The sequence below is a fragment of the Mugil cephalus genome, chromosome 7 (genome assembly GCF_022458985.1).
Source record: "Mugil cephalus isolate CIBA_MC_2020 chromosome 7, CIBA_Mcephalus_1.1, whole genome shotgun sequence".
Classification (NCBI taxonomy): Eukaryota; Metazoa; Chordata; class Actinopteri; order Mugiliformes; family Mugilidae; genus Mugil; species Mugil cephalus.
The window spans coordinates 16,217,525-16,238,594 of NC_061776.1; the positions used below are offsets into that span (position 1 = coordinate 16,217,525).

General features: G+C 42.3%; 2 protein-coding genes across 2 annotated transcripts; both read left to right on the forward strand.

Moving 5' to 3' along the window:
* Positions 1-1,557: 1,557 nt before the first annotated feature.
* Positions 1,558-5,169, forward strand: LOC125011417 (zinc finger protein 252-like). The gene is made up of 5 exons (XM_047590629.1): positions 1,558-2,033; positions 3,003-3,099; positions 3,193-3,295; positions 3,376-3,607; positions 3,707-5,169. Exons 1-5 carry the CDS (start codon positions 1,740-1,742, stop codon positions 4,928-4,930), a joined length of 1,950 nt encoding a protein of 649 aa, XP_047446585.1. The 5' UTR covers positions 1,558-1,739; the 3' UTR covers positions 4,931-5,169.
* Positions 5,170-5,559: 390 nt separating this feature from the next.
* LOC125011416 (zinc finger protein 485-like) lies at positions 5,560-11,584 on the forward strand. The gene is made up of 5 exons (XM_047590627.1): positions 5,560-6,392; positions 7,389-7,488; positions 7,603-7,669; positions 7,748-8,000; positions 8,568-11,584. Exons 1-5 carry the CDS (start codon positions 6,099-6,101, stop codon positions 9,852-9,854), a joined length of 2,001 nt encoding a protein of 666 aa, XP_047446583.1. The 5' UTR covers positions 5,560-6,098; the 3' UTR covers positions 9,855-11,584.
* Positions 11,585-21,070: the final 9,486 nt, after the last annotated feature.

Consider the following 21,070-nt stretch of genomic DNA (forward strand, 5'->3'; position numbering starts at 1 on the left):
TAAATCAGACACACATGAGTGAAAAGAAAACTCTACTAAGCTTAACAAAGGAGGACAAACAGAGGAGTGAGAGAAAGAAACTAAAAGTAAATCCAGTTTTTGGACAGCAACACAAATATACTACCACCCATAGAGCCTAGTGTTCAGAGCGTTGACTGTATACTATGGACTTATCCATTGTGACGTCACAATATGGATGACGGAGTCGTGTTGGGGCGGAGCTAAAGCAGCCTGAACGTTAAAACCCGCCCACCCAACTCGGCGCTACCGGGTTAGCTCAGGCTACCGAGCTAGGCTAATAGTTATCCAAGGTACTAGCAGCCGACGGCGGTTTGATGCCATTTGTCCCGACTAAAATATATCATATAATACATTTAATACTGTTATGATTTAGAGATTAATGTCTTTAATTTAAAAATAAACATTAGCGTTCTGGTACAAGTTATGAGTCACATTTCACATCTGGGCTATAATAAATTTCGATGATGGAGTGATGGCTTTCAAAGTGTTCTCTGCCCAGATTTCAAATCCTGACAGTCCTGAATTTTACATGTAACATAATGTATGTGTTATATGTACATAAAGTGTATGTGTGTGGATTATTATTACACATATTCACATTGTTTCCTCGAGATTAATTTATATTAACGCTACCGCCTAACTTAAACTAACATATAACCTCGTTTCAATATCTAGACTAAAGTTATGTATAGACTCATACTGTAATATAACATTCATATTTTTTTCCGTATTTTTCCTTAACATTGGTCGTGGGGAAAAAGTAACGTGAACGAGACATTAATGTTTCGCACTTTACGTGGTGGATTAATATTTCCCAAATTGACAAATTTTACTGAAAAGTGTTATTAATTATTATTTACGTTCTGACCTCGGTGGCGGTTTAATTGATAGCCTCTCGTTACGATGGGTAACAAACCGGAGCCTCCCTGGAAGGCTAGTCTAAGGCTAATTAATTAGATAGTTAACTTCAGCTAAAGTTACTGGACTGGCTATATTGGTTACGGACGCCGACCATAAGAATAATTCTCCAAATTCACTTATGGTGGTCTTGTAGGAGGTGCAGCAAAGCAGAGAACTATTATTTTTTATTCAAAATGATCCAAAATAGACCAAAACTCAGCCGAAAAGTTGTTTAGAGCAAAGAGAAAAGTCATTACCTTAACTCGGTTAAGGACTAACAGAGAGACCAAGGATAGCAGCCACTCAAAGCGTAGCCCCGTACTGCGTTCATGAATAGTGAAATAAACCATTGAGACCAAAACCGTTTTTTGCATCAGGCTGTAAACATGTTTAATAATGCTGTAAAGTTGGATTTTTTAACATGGGGATCTGTGGGGATTTGTTCTCTTTTGCAGTCAGCCTCAAGCGGCCACTCGATGACTCTGCTCAGACCCGGAGGTTGCCGCCTGATTCAGACCATTGACTGTATAGACTCCATACAGACATTTCGCTCTATACTATAAAGCCATTGACTGTAGTTCAGAGCTAGTTCAGAGCGGTTTGATGACGACAACGTCATCAAACCGCGTCGAGTCGGCCACATGGCCACGCCCATTCTATTACCATCTCCGCTATCAGCAACGCTGCTAGCTGTTAGCTTGTTATTGTTTCTGCTGGAATTTAGCGGGTCCTGCGTGTCATTCCCTTTTCTCCCCACCATGAAACTTTAACGCTGCCCGACCACTGCAAGAGCCACACGGTCAAAGCTTAAATCCAGGATGTGCTCCGTGGTCGGATGTGATTCATTTCGCCGCGGCGTTCACCGGTTCAAGCTACCAGAGGACCCGGAGAGGAGGCTGGTGTGGGTCCAGTTTCTGTTTGAAGTCAACGGGCAGCGACTCAAGGAGTCGTCCTGGACCGATATCACTATTTGCTGTGAACATTTTACGGACGACTCCTTTGAAAGTCTCACTCCGGGTACAGACGGGGTGCAGCTAAAGCCCGACGCTGTCCCATCACTGTGTGTCAAGTCAGAGCCAGAGGATCCTGTGGAGAGTCCTCAAAATGTGGTGGTGAGTCTGCGACTAATGATAAAACACAGCCAAAGGCCTGTTTGAGTGTTGTTGTCGGGTATACATTCAACTAGATGGTTGGGTGGGTAGATATGTTGTTCTTCATGAGGTAAACAATCCAGGACGGTGTCATCTTAAGTTATTTTTCCACCCTCCTTCTAGCATTTAACAGCAATGGGAGAAGTATTCACAACCTTTACTTGAGTAAAAGCAATGACAGCAATAAAACGTTATGCATGAATATCCAACTTCAGTAAAAGTATGTGCATGACTACAGGTATCAACAGCAACATGTAGTTAAAGTTTTAAACCTAAAGTGCTGTTTTGATCCTTCATGCTGATAAAATATTACGTGCACCCTAAGTAGATCATGAATACTGAAGCGTCAGCGTGTATGACACCAGAACAGGAAACAACACACATCTTTAACACTCTTTTTTTTTTGCCTAGTCTTATTTCTCTAGTCATATCTGATGCAGTACTGGATTATTTGAACATGCACTAAAATGAAAAATCAGTACATGGTGGAGCTGGGTAACTCGTAGACATCTGAATTGTGTCACACAGCATTTTGAAAGAGATCCAAAGCCAGAAGAAAAAAAATCACTACTCTAATCTGTTTATTTATTCCATAAAATCTAGGAAAGTAACTAAAGCTGTTAGTTTTTATACAGGGGAGTAGAAAGTACAATATCTCCCTCTGAAATGTGGTGGAGTGGAAGTCTAGCATGTAAAGTACAAGTACCCCAAAATTATACTTAAGTACAGTAGGTGATGTTTTACTTATTTAAAAAAAAAGCAGTGAGGGTAAGTGTTTATACTGTACTTCTTTATCATTACCACAAACGACTTATTTTCACCTCAGACACATACATACAAGAGTACACGAGGTATAATTTCATTCCCTTGGTTGAACAGATCTCTAACTTTGTGCCGTTGTGTTATATGTAACTTTCCTACTTTGCACAGGAGCCTTTTAGAAGCACAGAAGTTGCTCTTCAGTGTGATGATATTAAAACCTGTGATAGTCCAACATCCTACACTGAGAATTCTCCAACTTCAGTGGGTAAGAAATGTGACTGTTTTGTTGTGTATCAATCAAAATCTGCGTTTGCTCAAATATTTTCATTACATGTGAATAACAAACCGTCACTTGCAGCTGACTCAGAAAGTCCGTCGCAGAGCCACTCTTCGAATTCTTCAACGTCCGATTATGGTGAGATGATTCAGCAAATTGAAAACATCGACACGATCAGGAAAAAGTAAGTCGAGCTTAGAAGTTGTGTTTTGATGACACTCAGCCATTGTCTCAAACTGCGTCATTCTTTAAATTCCTTTTCAGAGCGGCGCTTCTTCAGATGAAGGGGAAGTATGTTGTAAATGAAAAATGGCTCATACAGTTGTTCAGCTGCCGGTGTCCTTTGTGCGGCTCCAAAGTAAACGTGGAGAAGGTGATCTATGGAATGCTCCTCGTCTTGAAAAAGCAGTGCCTCAAGTGTGACTACAAAAACCTGTGGAAAAGTCAGGTCAACGCTCGAATCCCAAAGGGTGGAGGCGCGGCAGCGTCGTCAGAGGTAGGACTTCAGATCTTCAGCCGACCATAGCCAGATTTAGTACAGACTTTAAAATTCTAAAATTTCACTCTTACCCATTGTTGTCACTGTGTTTTTCAGAGAACGGTACCGTCAACAGGTGATGATCAAAATAGCAACACGGATGTCTCTGAGACAGACGCGACCAGTGACGAGGAGTCCACGGATGAAACGGAAGAATCGGGAGAATTGGAGCTGGACAACGACTGGAATCCGGCCAGCGACGGTTCCACGCACAACGAGCTGTGCAGCGAATCCGACGAGGACAGCGCGTATGAAAATGGCGATTATCTCTCATTCTTCCCCCAACACAGCGAGCTCTGCACGGACTGTGGAAAGTTCTACAATAAGCGAAAGGGTCACACGTGTGAGCACAAAATCCGGCCCTTTTCCTGCAACATTTGCGGAAAGCGGTGCGTCAGCGAGGTTGCTCTAAACTCTCACAGCAGGGTGCACGATGAGAACTACGAGCATCGCTGCAAGTACTGCCATGCCACGTTCAAAACGAAGGGGGACAAAGTCAGCCATGAGGAGGTCCACCAAACCGAAGGAATGCCCTACAAATGTCCGGACTGCTCGGAGACGTTTGCCACGAACAAGGAGCGCAGAATCCACCTGGAGGATCACAGAGGCCCCAAGCAGTTGAAATGTCACATATGTGGGATGGAGTTTAATCGCTCCACTCCCCTTCAGAGACACTTAGTCGTTCACACAGGAGAGAGGCCGCACAAGTGCTCGGTGTGCCAGCGTGGCTTCAACCAGCCGAGCCACCTGAAGTCTCACATGCGCCTGCACACGGGAGAGCGGCCGTTCAAGTGTCAGCACTGTGACAAGAGCTTCAATCACAACGTGAGCTTGAAGAGTCACGTCCAGCGGTACCACACGCTGGGGTCTGGAGAGGAACAAAAGACGGGGAAATTGAACAAAAGCAAAGTTGCCAATGGTGGTGCTCAGGGTAATGGGAAAAAAAGAGGTGGAGATTCCGGACTACGTGGTGAACAGGGACAGAGGTTTAAAAAGAGGAGGATATATTTGCCCAAAAAGAAAAAGAGGAGCACAGGAAGACCCATCGGGAGGCCTAAGAGAAATGTACAAGCAGAGAAAATCCAAGGACAGGGTTCAGGCGCGAACGCCGGCAAAGTTAAGATGCCGAAGCTAAAGAGAACACGTTGCCGCGATCAAGAAAAGGAGGGTGAGCCCATTGAAAGTGACATATACTTTGACTCAGCAGAGGAGGAGCTACAGGAGATGGAGGAGCTGGAGGAGCTGGAGGAGGGGGAAGGAGAGGAACGAGAGGGCGATTAAGAACACGGCGAAATGATTTGACCCAGCAGGAAAAAAGAAAAAGATGCACAGCAATCAAGGCATTCAATGAGAGCTCAGGGAAGTTCCAGAAAAAGGACCAGGACTGGTTACTGAGTTAAATATGAGGATGTGTGCTCAAAGTTTTTAAGTTTTCTTAAAAGGTTTTATTACTGTCAAACACGTAATTTTACTTTGAGAACTATTTGTTATCAGATCAAACTGTTTAAAGGTGAAACTCATGAGTTGTCTGTGTTTTATTTTGAAAAAAACCCTGTTCTTTTACCTCCATAATACTGCCGTACACCGTATACAACAAGAACAGTTGCTCGCTGCACGTCTCCAACTGTACTGTCCCTTTTTGTACCGTATTTACAGTTATCAGAAGTTACTTGAAGGCAACAGTGGATCAAACATCCTACATGACAGATGAATCCTAGATTTCCACCTGAACTCCTCTTTCTTCGTTTGATCCCACTGTGGTGAATGATCATTCAGTTTGTCTGGGAGTGTGTTAAGTGATAAACAGTGCAATGGACTGCAAGTAAGATAGACCAGTATGTGATACCCCCTAAATTTAGTATTGATTTAGTAATCTTTCTATTTCTATTACAATTTCTTTTCTTATTCTTTCACTGAAGCCCGGAAGAAGAAAAAAATGAAGATAATTTAATATTATAAAATATAGGTTCGGAATTTAATTAATCTCAACAGTTAAAGCCTTAGGTATTGGTGCATTTTTATTCTTCTTTGACCAAGTTTAATGCATTTGTATATTTTTAGTGCGTTTTTATATGCAAGTAGGCGACTTTAACAGTTGTATAAGTGAAACTCAGTTCAAAGTGACCTCATTGTTGAAAAGACCACTTCTCGAGTCCTTGGTAACCTTTCTGTTTTAAACATGCCATTCTTTTAAGTGGGTAAATGACTGAAGCGCCAGTATTCCCACATTTTCATCATGAAGCCGGGATGCGCCTGACATTAAACCACGCGAACCCGGCCTCGTGGCCACGCCCACTCCGTTACCATCTCCGCTGCTAGCAACACTGCTAGCTGTTAGCTTGTTATTGTTTGTGCTGGAAATTAGCGGGTCCTGCATGTCATTCCCTGTTCCCCCCACCATGAATCCTTAACCACTGCAAGAGCCTCGCGGTCAAAGCTTAAATCCAGGATGTGCTCCGTGGTCGGATGTGATTCATTTCGCCTCGGCGTTCACCGGTTCAAGCTACCAGAGGACCCGGAGAGGAGGCTGGTGTGGGTCCAGTTTCTGTTTGAAGTCAACGGGCAGCGACTCAAGGAGTCGTCCTGGACCGATATCACTATTTGCTGTGAACATTTTACGGACGACTCCTTTGAAAGTCTCACTCCGGGTACAGACGGGGTGCAGCTAAAGCCCGACGCTGTCCCATCACTGTGTGTCAAGTCAGAGCCAGAGGATCCTGTGGAGAGTCCTCAAAATGTGGTGGTGAGTCTGATATCTGCACATCATCCTACATGACAACAAATCCTAGATTTCTACCTGAACGGCATGGGCTGATAGATAGATAGATAGATAGATAGATAGATAGATAGATAGATAGATAGATAGATAGATAGAAGGAAATTTCTCAATATGATACAATAATATATTATGATGCAAATAACAACATTCACCTTAAATCCAAAAGTGACACATAGTTTAGACACACTGACATCTAATCACACAAAAATCTGAATATTTGTTATTTACCTACAGTTATTTTGCACAACCTAAAATCTTTAAATTGGTATCAATGATACGGTGCCCATATCATGGATAAAAATCCAATCCACCGATCAGCCACAACATGATGACCACTGACGCACTAGATTCCCAAACTAGTGATTCACAGAGACCCTACCCCTCAACCCTTAGGCCCCCACTAATAATATCCTGCTGTCAGACACCACAGGACACCCTCAGAAGGCCCATGTCCATTCTCTGATGAGTCTAACTCTGGTTTGGAGACACAAGGGAGACCTACACCATATTAGGACGATGGTCATAACGTTATACCAGATCTGTGTATACAAGATGGCTAAGATATTTTGTCCCAAGTAGGACATTTTTAAGTTGAGAGATGTATGATATAAGAGGAACATTCTCTGTTTTTTTAATGGCTCTTCTGTTGAGTTGCAGTGATTTTGCTGCAGACATATGTCACAGATAGTTTGTGTGTATTTTTCACCGACGTCAGACCCTTCCTCATGAAGTGCCCTCAGATAAAAAATACATTATGAATTAGCACGTCCTCCCTCTGTAGGCCAATTTACGAACTCCAGTCTACTCCTGATGCAGTCCTGTAATAAATCTTCCCCTCATAAAAGGCTGTGTTCATGTCTTTTGATCCAAATTAAACCATTTTTGATTCACAGATGTATTTCAATGTCACTTTTAGCTTGTGTTTAATGACAAGCTTTTATGTATTTTTTTTTTGTGCAGGAGCCTGAAGAAGCTGCTGATGCTGTTCGTCAGTGTGACGGCTCTGAATTGTCTTGTAGCCCAACTTCCTGCAATGAAAAATCTGCATGCACTTTAACAGGTTAGAAACTTTCTTTAACATGTCACAACAAGACAAAGAAACCGAAAGAAGATAAAGAAAGGATTGTCTGTTCTGTCCTGTGTTAAGTGACGTCACGTTTCCCTGATGTTTCAGATGCCATCTCCTCTGCGTCTTGCCAAGAGCAACAAAAAGTTCAGACTCCGTGTTCTACCAAGGAAACGTAAGCTGCACATCCTCAACATGTTTTAATATTTTCCATCAGGTTGAGTCTGACTGTGTGTTTTTGATTGTGTTGTAGAGTTACATCAAACATAAAAGGAAAGTACGTTGTGAATGAAAACTGCCTCCTCGAGTTGTTGGGCCGCAATTGCCCGTCATGTGGAAGCAATGTTCAGGTGGAGAAGGTCTCCTACGGGGAACTGATCGCCTTGATCCAACGATGCCAGAAGTGTGACTCCAGGAACCGGCGTAAAAGTCAAGTTGACTCAGACGTCCCAAACGCTGAAGACAGACTTACAGGAGGCTCAGAGGCAACTCTAGAGACGCAACAGGTAGGTTTATTGGATTGCTGAGATGAAATGAATGTTTCATGTTGAACTGAAATTCTTAAAAGTCTTGTTAAGAATAAAGAAGCATACTTGTATTTCAGTTACCTAGAATTAAAAAAAAAAATCTGAATTTCTGGCCCTAGTGTTTGATAGCTTCAGCAAATTCACCCATAACTGGTTGCTTTAATACAACATGTTTAATATCTTTTCGTACATATATACAACATCACAAACAACCAAATACTAAAATGTCCGGACATTTATGAGTTATATAGTTATCAGAAAAAAAATGTGTACCTGTCATTCCATGGACACAGTGGATTAACACAAAGGTTTTTCAAAGTAAATGATAATGACCAGAACCAAACTTATCCCGTTCCAAAGAGTCTTCATTCTGTGATTCTTTATTTAATTATTTGTGACTGACACTCGACCTAATTTAATCATAAAATAAAGTATGACTTTGAAAAAGATGGATTGAGTTGCTATTGCAGCTCACACCATGAAATTTTCATTCAAAGAAATTTTTTTATTCATGCTTTATTGTTTTTCTCTTCCTATTTTTCACAGGCCGCCCCAACAGACGACAGCAGCAGCAGTGCTATTTTGTCTGAGGCTGTTACTTTTAGCGATGGAGAGACTGATCCCTCAGGTAACTGCGAGGGAGGTGATGAAGGTGAGGTGGTTTCAGATGAGGAATGGAATCCGACAGAGCTCGGCAAGGAGTCTGAGGAGGAGGAGGAGGAGGAGGATTCAGATCCCCCTGGTGGCCTCAAGATTAACGAGCTCTGCACGGAGTGTGGAAGTTTTTTCAGTGTGCTGAAGCCTCACATATGCGAGCACAAAGAAAAGCCCTATTGGTGCAATATTTGTGGCAAAAGATGCATTTCTGAGAAATCTCTAACCCACCATAGCAGGAACCACAGTGAAACCTATGAGCATCCTTGCAAGTACTGCTACGTTACCTTCAAAACAAGGGTGGACAAACACAAACACGAGAACACCCACCAGGACAGAAAAGATCCCTATAAATGTCCCGACTGTCCAGAGACATTTCCCACCAGTAAGAAACGCAGCATCCACCTGGCAAAGCACAGGGCCCCGAAGGAGTTCAGGTGTGGAGTTTGTCAGATTGAATTCAAAGATGTGCATCACCTTCGGAGACACTCTGTCGTGCACACTGGACTGAAACCGTACAAGTGTTCGGTGTGCCAGCGTGGCTTCAACCAGTCGAGCAACCTGAAATCCCACATGCGCCTGCACACGGGGGAGCGGCCTTTCAAGTGTCAGCACTGCGACAAGAGCTTCAATCACAACGTGAGCCTAAAGAGCCACGTCCAGCGGTACCACTCGTCGGGTTCTGCACGCCAACGGAAGAAGGGTAAGTACGATGAAAAAACAAGGGACGCTGCCGACGCTGAAGGCAACGGGAAAACGATGGCAACGGACTCTGAGTGTGACAGTGCAGATGAAGATTTAGAGGAGGAGGTGCAGAAAGAGAGAGGGGAGAAGCCAGACAGGACAAGGAGGAGCACAGGCAGGCCCAAGGGCAGGCCTAAGAGAAATGCAGCAGGCAACTTGGTTCAGACAGAGGAAATGAAAGACCAGCTTCCAAACTCTAGGAAAGCAAAGTTAAAGACTACAGGATCCAACCAGAAGGAAACAGAGGACGAGCAATCAGGCAGTGACTTATCATTAGACTCAGCGGAAGAGGAGGAGACGGCGAGGAAGAGCGGACAAAGACAACCGAAAAAGGACAGTGAGTCTTATTTTGACGCAGAAGAAACAAAGAAGAAGAGATACAGCAGAGAGAAGAGCAGGGGTGGCGTAGGGAGAGGAAAAACAAAGACGAGTTAAGCAGTCTGAAGCCTCTAAGCACACAGAGCTGAAGAATTAATTTGGTGTTCGAGGGCTGTAAAGAACTGGACTGATATATTTCCCTTTGTTAATTAGGCCAACAAATTTCAGAATTTAATCGCCTCTTACTGTTATAGTAAGATTAGCTTTCGAATACCATTCATCTGACTGGGGCTCATGTTACATTTTCATATTACTTGTCTGAGTCTGTTCAGAATCAACATGAAGCCAATGTCAGCAGGTATTTAGAGACAAATCTCATTAATTCATTTTCTTACTGCAAACCAAATCATAAAAGTAAGCTGGAAAACATAAAAGGTGGTATGAAAAGTATTAAAAAACCAAAAGTGCCTGAAGTATTCATCCATCCAAATAACTGAATTCAGGTGTTGCAGTCACGTTTATGGTAACAGGTGTATGAAATCAAGCACCTATGCATGCAGACTGCTTCTACAAACATTTGTGAAAGAATGAGCTGCTCTCAGGAGCTCAGTGAATTCCAGCGTGGAACTGTGATAGGATGCCACCTGTGCAGCAGGTCAGCAGCTCAGTCACAAAGTGTCAGCAGAGTCGATTGCTACCGACCTCCAAACTTGATCTGGCCTTCAGATTAGCTCAAGAACAGTGCGTAGAGAGCTTCATGGAATGAGTTTCCATGGATGAGCAGCTGCATCTAAGCCAAACATCACCAAGTGCAGGTGGTACACCACTGCATTAGAGACACAGTTGAGACGTCCCCTTAAGTCACAAATGACGCCTCTCCATCTGATGGACCAGTCTGGGTTTGTTGGTTGCCAGCAGAACTGTATTTGTCTGACTGCATTGTGCCAAGTTTGAAGTTTGGTGGAGGGGGGATTATAGTGTGGGGTTGGTTTTCAGGAGCTGGGCTTGACCCCTTAGTTCCAGTGAAAGGAACTCTGAATGCTTCAGTATACCTAGAGATTTTGAACAATACCATGCTCCCATGTGTGGGAACAATTTGAGGATGACCCCTTCCTGTTCCAGCATGACTGTGCATAAGTGCACAAAGTAAGGTCCATAAAACCATAGATGGCCAGAATATGACTGGCCATCAGAGAGTCCTGACCTAAACCCGATAGAACACCTTTGGGATGAATTAGATGAAGACTGTGAAGAACATCAGTGTCTGACTTCACAAATGTGCTTCTGAAACAATGATCAAAAATTCCTCTAAAAAAACACTCGTAAACCTTGTGGAAAGCCTTTGCAGAAGAGTTGAAGCTGTTATAACTGCAAAGAGTCGGCCGACGTCACATTAAATCCTATGGAATAAGAACGGTCACTAAAATTCATATGCATGTACAGGCAGCTGAGCAAATACTTTTGGCAATATAGTGTATAACACCATATCTGATGACAACACTAGTTCTGAACTAAAATATCTCCATGTTCTTCACTGCAGTGCTGTCAATTTTATGTGACTTAAGTGATTTATCATTGTGTGATAAATATATGATAAATAAATGTACAAAATTGTTCTGGATAATAAACTCAGTGATGACGTTGGTTTTGTTTATTGGTTAACCCAGCGGTTTTCAAAGTGTGAGGCACGCCTACCCTGAAGTCTTCTGGGGAGGCACGTGAGAAAAAAAATCAGTAAAAAAAACCCTGAAAAAAAGGTGTAAACACCTGTTTAGCATCTGTTAACCACAGTGCATGCAGAGACTAAAGAATTTTAGTAGGCTACCTCAAGTGAAAGTGAGAGAGGACACTGGTGATGCATGCACATCTTTATAGAGCTATGCTTGAAGTTCGACTTTCTGAATGCTGTTCTTGTCCCAGTTTACCTTCAACAGAGAAAATTGAGTAACTGACGGGAACATGTCCTCCTCCTCCACACTAGATGGAGATATGTGTGATTTCAGCAGGTTAATACAGCCCCCTTTCCAGATGACCTATTACATCATATAATCAACAGTTGGAGTCGTTCATGCAGCAGACCAGAATTTCAAACAAGATGGATAGTAGTACAACTTTTAAACTCATATGTAATGTGCTAGCTACTTACGATGCAGATAAGATCCCTGCTATTCCTCAGGTGGTTCTTCTACCAGCTCTGTTTACCTATCTACCTACCTTCTTCTTCTTCTTCTTCTTCTTCTTCTTCTTCTTCTTCTGCGACCAGCTTTCTTGGATGTTTTGTTCTGGGGTCTTACGCCAGTGCAGCGGTTGTCGAGCATGCGCTCTGTTGTTTGAATGGCAGCAGGTAGATAGACAGGTTAATTATCTAAATTATGCCATCTAGTGGAAGATGATTTAATTGTTCTGCCTCTCACTATATGACAATTGTATAACACAGGTTAATGAACATTAATTATTTACAGTAATAATTTTCTGACCCATTAAATTAAACTGGATACAATGGTTGGGAATCACTGGTCTAGTTAAACTCTGATCGAGGCGTATACTTACTGATGAAAATCAATTTCCAACCGCATTACCTGTCTTAGTCGGATAAGGAGAACATCAATATTAGCCGGGGTAACACATTTACGTGTAAACGTATTTGTTGTAGTGTTATTTGCAAAGATGTGCCAGTTAACGACTGTATCATGTTAATTCCAACGTCATATTGAAACTGAAGCGCCAGAGTTTATAGTATAGTAATTTTTTTGATTTTGACAGCAGATGAAGAGGGCTCCATGGTTTCCATCTAGCTGATTCCAGCAGAGGAAAAGGTAACCCCACAAACAGGCAGTCAGGAACAGGAACTGTCCCCACATTTAGGTAACCCCCTCCTCCACTGCTCTCTGACTCACAGCAACTAGTGGAGGAGGTGTCCCTAGATGTAAGTAACCAACCCCTCCACTGCTCTCTGACTCGCACTAGCGGAGGAGAAGGGGAAGTGGGGTAACCTCCTGCTTGAGCTCTATGTGATTGATTCATCTAGGAAGATAAGATTTTAACAACAGAACAACAGTGCAAAATACAAAAAGTAGAATAAGGTAAAACAAGAGAAGCTATGTAACAGTAAATATGTTAAGGTACAAAAATATTTACAGATGAAGATGTTCCCCTTTAAAACACCAGTACTGTGAGGCCGTATGTAAGGTAGTTTAAACTTTGGCTATTGCTGTGAACAACTCTAGTGATGGTGCCAGTGGTGCCAGGTTCCTCAGATTGTCTCTTCAGCTGCTTTTTAAAAGAAGACACGATCGCGTCTTCAATTTGTGGACCCTTTAAGCCAATAAGAATCCCCAGAGTTGTCTTGGAGCAGTGCAATGTTTTGCAGAGGTCCTTGAAAATGGCCTCGTCCACGTTATGCAACTTGTTCAAGTTGATATTAAAACCTTCGCTCCCGACCTCTTACCAGATTTTGTTGAACAGCCGCTGGTGGGCAGCATCTAGGGAATCTGTAGCGCAGGTCATCTTTGACTTTTTAAGGGCCCGTGAAATCAGGTCCTTTGTTACACTGCTCACAAATATTTCTTCCTTCACTCTTGTATCCTGTTCATGAATGTCCTCAAATGCAAAGGCGGACACTGAAGCTGTGTCCGGAGGCACAAAGACTTACATAGGGGTCTGTCTGTCTATGTATAGCTCGAGGATCTATAGCTCGAGGTTCTATAGCTCGAGGTAGTGCCTCCTCCAAACTGGACGACAGGTTCTCCCAAGGCTTAACTACTCTCCTTGTGACTTCGGTCAGCATTGATTGTATAATGAGCACCATCATGTCGATTAGCTGCTCCACCAGCATGTACCTTGAATGATCAAAACTTATCAAAATATGTAACCATTTTTACACACAAAAGAAAGAAATCACAAATCAAAACAACAACAAATAAAAACAAGACAAAAACAACATAGCTCATTTGTTCGAAATAGATGAGATGTACCTGGTTTCGTCATCAGGGTTTCCTGAGAGCAAAAGTGCCCGATGCTTGGGTTCAGTCCATTTGAAGAAAGAATCCATGATGGGGCGAATTGTGTCCACTGTAGTCGGAAGAGTCTCCTTTTCCTGTGGACTGGTTGTTTGGTCCATGGTGGCGGTTGTCTTCAATGCCATCGCTCAAACTTGGTTTGCGTCTTGAAAGTATCTTCTCAAAACAAGGTTTCGTTATCATGAACTATCTTCTCAGTGTAATGAATACTAACTGAATCTGAACTGAATCTGTGAGCTATTTATACCCCTCCAGAATGCCGGAGTACCATAGGACTGTGGCATTAAGAAATGGTCAAAAGATAAACGTAAAACTGAACTCCAGAAAGGTGTTGCTTCCATGATTGAGGTCCTGTTAAACAAGGTTTTACTTCACTGGCTTGTACTGGTTCTCATTGGAAACACAGCCGTAGTATTTACCAGAAAACGTTCATCTCACTTCTAAGTGTATGTTGCTTAGTTTCATAACTCCTTGCAACTTGCAAACCACTGGACAGCAGCATTGCCGCAACACCCATTCACGTTCACTCACTCAATCGAGCCATTGTTGATTTCTTGAGACGGATAAGGACAAATAACTCCCAGATTCTTGCCACCAGCCAAGAATCAGACCCTCAGTTGAGAGTTGAAATAATGGCGCTGCTGTCCGAGTTGGAAAGTCGACAGACGTTCTCTGATGAGATGTTGTGCATAGCTGTTGCCCTTACAGTGAGATGTTCATGTAACAATTTAATTTTAACAAGGTGTTGATCTTATTAGGCATCTGTTTAACGAGATACATCATCTTCAGCAGGTTCCGCAGTGGGAGACAACATAATTGGGAATGAACCCTCGAGATGAAAGACAACGACTTTGGTGAAAACTTAATGCACTTCCAATACTTAGACACAAACAAACATTTGCTGTGAAGTATCTAAAACAAATTCACAACTTCAGTATTAGTATTGGTAACGAATACTGGAACTATTTTATTTGTACGCTAACTATGGTCCAGACGATGTTCTCTCTCAGACGGCTGAATTAAAGTCACTGCAGGTGATCATCATCTCTCTTTTTTCTTTTTTTTTTATTCCAAACAGCGTAACATCTGTTCAATATTTATTCATTCATTCATCCTCATGAAGGTCACCTAGAATGTTCCTATGTTCCCTGTTCCACCTTATCTGGAATAACAAAAACAAAATAACACACAATGATTTGGGATCGCTGGTTATGCTTGCACTCACAGGTTGGTGGAAAACTAGAAGGTGCAACCATGCAGGGGAAAAAAGATTTGGAATGTAAACATGAAAATGCTCTATGGTTGCACTTATCCTCTTTTTTGTGTCTGTACTGATTTATTTTTTATCACTTCTTGATGCAGTTTCAATGTGATAATGGTCTGCTATGGACATGAGCTGTGCTTTAGTACGATGAAAAAGCTGCCCCCTGGCAGGAGCTCCACAAAACTTCTCCAGATCAAAATCTGTAGTTTTAATTACTTGAAATTGACCAAGAATGAGTCTGCAAAGGCCGAACTAAAAGAGACGTCACAAAACAACAAACCTCAGGCCAGTGTAACACTAAGTAACACTACCACACTGATGAGTGCTACACACAAAAAGCAGTTAGCCAACCTCACACTGGAAACAAACCACATAATACTTCCACACAGAACCAGGGACAGTTAATATCACTGTAGACCTACACCAGACAAACTTATGAAAAAAACACACTAGGCGGATAATACCACAATTATTTCCCGCCACACAGTATAAAAATTGTATGAATACTGCAACCCTCACACGAGTCAACACAACTCAAGCACTAAACTCTGCTGCCCCTCCCCACAAGAAGAAAGTTGATTGCATAAAAATGGAGTCCCACAAACCGTGTGACGACACAAACACACAGCTCACAAACACAGCTACAGTCTAGCATCTAACAAACTACTGTGCATAACAAAATAAAACTCCAACTGACAACATGGTGAGTGAACACAAAGGCCAGCACACAACACCACATGCCATCACCAAATTAGAAGTTGCCATTCCTAACTAAACTGTCAGCCATCACAGAAAAAAAGGTAAAATTGAATTTGTCCAAAAATGATTTTTGAAAGTCTTCATCTTGTTAATTGATTAGTGTGTGCAAACAAAATTACACATTTGGCAGATTTCTCTCCATTCTTCTCCTACAATATAATCACTCTTTCAACATCACCTTGAGCTTAATGAAGCTTCAAAGGATCTTTTTTATTTTCTAACATTTTTATCTCGAATGGATAATGTGGTTGCGTGTGGGACAGCGCTCTGCCACTTACAGTGAAACCACTAGGTGTCGCCCTCGTATTACAAAGTGTCACCTATTTTCTCGATTTAACAAGGCTTCAGTCATCCCTTGGAAACAATTACCATGGTAACCGTTGATGCTGAAGTACCTGGGCTGACCCGCTGAATGGAGCCGAGCTGTGCCTTCTCCGCTTTCTCTCCTCTGCCACCTTCTTTTCTTCTCTCCTCTGCCCTGGGAAGCGGCGTATTCTTCTGGGATAAGGCAGGCTTCTCTCCTGCTCCACTCTCCAAAGATGACCACCTGGTCTTTGAGATATCTCAAAGCCGTGCCTCAAACAGAGAGAGTATTATTATACAGAAGCCAGGATGCCCTTGTTAGAGCGAACTGCTGCGACCAGCAAAAATCCACACACCCCGTCGTTTACTTCGAAATTAGGACATCATTGCGCGTTTATTTTTTAACCATGTTTTCTATTTCTGTTTCTCTTTGGCCTCTCTCTGTCTTGATCCGTTTTCCATCTCTTCATTCCTGTGTCCTCTTTCTTACACGCTAAACCCTCTGCCGAGCTGCTTCCCTCTCTGATGATTTGAATCTAGTCTTTTCAAAATGTCAGTTAAATAATCTGAGCCACTCTGTGTTGACACAAGCCTGGATGGATGCTTTGAAGCAGACTTGAGTTGAAGGGTGCATCACAGAAAATAACTGCCGCGCTGGCACCGACAGTATGAAGTTAATACGTATTTGGCAGCACAGATTCACTCAGTGAGATACTGGGCACGCTGCTACTCCTGTATATCTGTTCATTTCTTCCAAACTGCCAGAGATGGAAACATTAGGAGAGAGGAGTGAAATAGCATGAGCCGAGATTGGAAAGCGAGGAGTATGCCTTCTGCACAACTAGTTTGCTTTCGTGTTTTCCGTATTTGTTTAAAAAAGGATCGGATGAGTCTCCCACACAGGAACGCAAATGCCATAAACCTGACAGACAGGAATCCACCTGGGCCAAATGACATTTTCGTGCTTACCAATTCCCAGACAACCTTACTTGGTTGTTTACCGAAACGTTCTTTTCTCCTTTTCTGTCTGCTGTCTGTGTGCTTTACTAAGCAATGTTTAAATTGTCCTTTTGCTCATAAACTTTTGACCCATTCAGAAAAAACTATCCATTACAAATAAATATATTTAAAGGATTAAAGAACTTAACGTCAGCCATGTATTGGGAATTATGCTGATTCATAATCTTGGTAAGAGGACAGTATATACACCGACCAGCCACAATGTTATGACCACTGACAGGAGAAGTAAATAACATTGGCCGTCTCATGACAATGCAATGTTCTGCTGGGAAACTTTTGGACCTGGCGTTCATGTGGATGATACTTAGACATGTACCACCCACCTAGACTAGACCAGGCACTTCCAGCTCATAGCAATGACACAGACACACACAGAAAATGCAGTTTAGGAACAACTCAAAATTCAAATTTCCTAGATGCCAAACTGATTAAGTATCTGTGGGAGGATCCACCCCCATTAACAACATCCTGCTGACAGACACCACAGGACACCTTCAGAAGGTCCACGTCCATCCTCTGATGAGTCACATCTGTTTTAAGCTACAAGGGAGACCTATGCAATGCTAGGAAGGTGGTCATAATGTTGTGCCTTATCACCACGGTAGTTCTCGTTGTCATTCAGTGATTCAAAATTGCCTCATTGTCCTCTTTTTTTAGTTTCACAGAGAAAACAGACTCATACAGTATTTACCATTCACAAACCTTTAGTATTCAGTTATTTATTGTCACCCCCTCTTTCTGCCCCCTATCTGTGCGAAATTACCCCCATCAACGGTGCAAACACTCATCTCCCGCCATCCAGCCAGGCTGACTGGCGCCTATTTAGTTTTCTCCCTCTGTCACAGCGCTGCGTTGTAAATCCAGAACAGCCGAGAGTGAGCAGTGTGTCAGGGACGTCGGCAAGTTTCCCCCCTGAGCTCAGAGACGCGTTAGATCTTAGTCAGTGACGGGCATGAATTTGATGGGAGAGGGAAAGATGCAGAAATCCATACTGATGTCGTTTTTGAAAATTTACATCCACGCACGACACCGCTGCGTTCAGTAGCATCCGCGTGAGTGTTTAAATTGTCAACAAAAGTTCACGTCAACCCGTTGACGCTCGAGAAGATTTCTAACTGGAACTGAATCATTAAATCCGACAGTATTATTTTACATTTCATTGTAAGCTCACATGGATGGCTGGTACAGTCGACGTGCTTCCGCTCCAAGGTTCCAGTGTAAAGCTAATGATACCTGACAGATAATATCAACATACAGGAGCTGCAGCATATTGCATTTATTCAGCATCCACCTGCCTGTTGCTCACATCGGCAGGGGAAAAGCCCCTCCCCCCTCCGCCGCCGCCACCATCCACCCGCACACTAGCAGATAAGAAAATGTGCTGATGGGGAAAATACGCTGCATACGAGATACTGAAAGAATCATTTTGTGACTTATTCAAAGTATAACAAGATTTACCACCCTGTTGCATACTAATGCAACCGTGTTACAAGTGACACTGAGAAAGGGACAGCAAAAAGTATTTTATTCATACTGTACCAAGGCAGATAAACTCAAAACTCCCTGGCATATTGATTCAAGACTGTGAGTTCTCCTCATGTTCATTCATTATTTTATTCTTTCACTTTACAGTAGAGTTAGTTTGGTTCATTTTTCATATGGTCTGCTAGAAAATGTGTGGAAATAGTTTCAATAATGATAACATTATTCTTTCAACTCTCCTTCAGACATTTTTTTTTTTTGCTTATGGGAAGACAATTAAAGGGAGCTCTGATGTCAGCTTCTTGCTCCCTTCCTTTTACTGAGTTGCAGTCCTTTGAACCAAACATTTTAATCAACCCCTTTAAATGTTAATCACTTTGTTGCTCACAAGCACACACACATGGCGCTGCAGTCTGCGGGAAATCCGAGGCGACAGAAAATCCCAAGTGCCCGTGTCACTGTCAGCCCGAGACAGAGACGGTTGTCTGTACGTACAAGGCTGCTGTGTTCCTCCAAATCGACGCAGGCGTGTCACATTAGTAGATTAATACGTCCCTCCAGGATCCATATGCTGCATGCACAAACACAGTGATGTGTCGACTTAAAGCTGTGATTTGAAATATTAATCAGCCGGGGACAATTCAGACACCAGTGGACATATTTCGTACGTGAGACATTGTAATGTCGCTTTTTGTATTTTATATTTAATTATTTATTTTTTTGCCTTAGCTTCAGCCAAAAAAATTCAATCCAGATATAAATATCTACACAATTACGGCAAGTTTTGCCATAACGTTTTAACAGACATTCAGGGTACCCAGAGGATGAAGTCTGACTTTGAATTTTGATCTAAGGCCAGCATGAGGTTGACATTTTTGTTTTCAGAGGCAGTAGCATAACTGTACTGTTCATACAAGGCTACTGTGTTTCACCCAAATCAACATGGGCCTGTTACATTCGTAGACTAATTTGACCCTCTTGGATCCACACACTGTCCATGCACTGTCCAATGTCAGTTTACAGCTGAAATATTAATCATTTGGAGATAATTCAAAAATCAGTATGTAGCCCACACATAATTCCACACACTTATGAGTTTGTGTTTGTATCCAAGCTGTGTTAATGAATTTATTGTCGAACACAGACATAAATATCTCAAGAACTATTGAGAGGTTTGCCATGGACATTTGCAAGCACATGCATGGTTCCCAGATGATGGAGCCTACTGAATTTTGCATCCCCGAATTTTCATGTAGCTCCACCATGAGGTTGGCTTTTACACCAATCGGGCATAATATTAAGACCACCTTCCTAATGTTGTGTAGGTCTCCCTTGTGCCTCTAAAACAGCTGTGACTCATCAGAGAATTAACAAGGGCCTTCAGAGGTTGTTCGGTGGGTCCGGTGGGTTGAGGGGAGGGGTCTCTGTGGATCATCTCACAGATACTTGGTCAGTTTGGGATCTAGTGAATTTGGAGGCCAGGTCAACACCTTGTGCTGTTTTTCATGTTTTTTTGATTTGTTCCTAAACCATTTTTGTGTGTATCTGTCACGTTCAATCGTGCCGTGGGTGGCTGCTGCCATCAAAGAGTGTCATTGTTATAGAGTGGAGGTATCTGCTCTGGTCTAGGTGTGTGCTACATGTCTAAGTAACTTCCACATGAATACCAGCTCCAAAGTTTCCCAGCAGACCATTAAATTGTCACAAGATGGTCAATATTATTAAAGTATGTCAGTGGTTTTCATGTTGTGGCTGATCGGTGTATGAGCTGATGATATGCTTGTAATCTTTATTCAGACTGGGCGTCTTTGCTGAGAGGATGTTGGCTGATTTGAAACATTATGTCCTTTACTCAGTGATTTAATCATTCTGAAGTGTGTATGTGGTTAATGATTCACCTCTACGTCAGTAATAATTACCGTCACATTTACCTCCTCTTGTAATTTATATCCCTGTCTTATATCCCTGTCTATTCCGTCTTTACAGATTAAGTCCAGTTTTGCAGTTGCAGGAGACTGTTATTTGTTATTCATTTATATCTATAGATACAAAGTTGCAGTAGCTTTCTTGGTCTTTGAGTGCGGAGACCGTCGCTATCATTACTCTTCAAAGTAGGAAACTCAACAGATCACAGAAGTGTTGTCTTCTCTTACCCTGGTTTTATTTTTTATCTTCTCCAACCCAGTTCTTTCCACCATTTCTCTGTATTACGGTGGTATTACGGTGGTTTGTATTTGGATGCAGCTTTAATCCAACTTAACAATGCAGACATTGTATCCGGTGTAATTATTCCTCGTTTATTGTGCTACTTCAGACCTTCAGCCTCCCGTTTTCTCTGTGCTTACCCTGCTAACATAACCTCCTCTCTTTGTGTGCAGGAATTATCCCTGCCCCTCCTTTTATTTTCCCCCTTTACTTGCTTTTACACAATAACTCTCCATCTCCATCTTATGAGTTTCTCTCTCTTTCTCTGAATATACTTACTG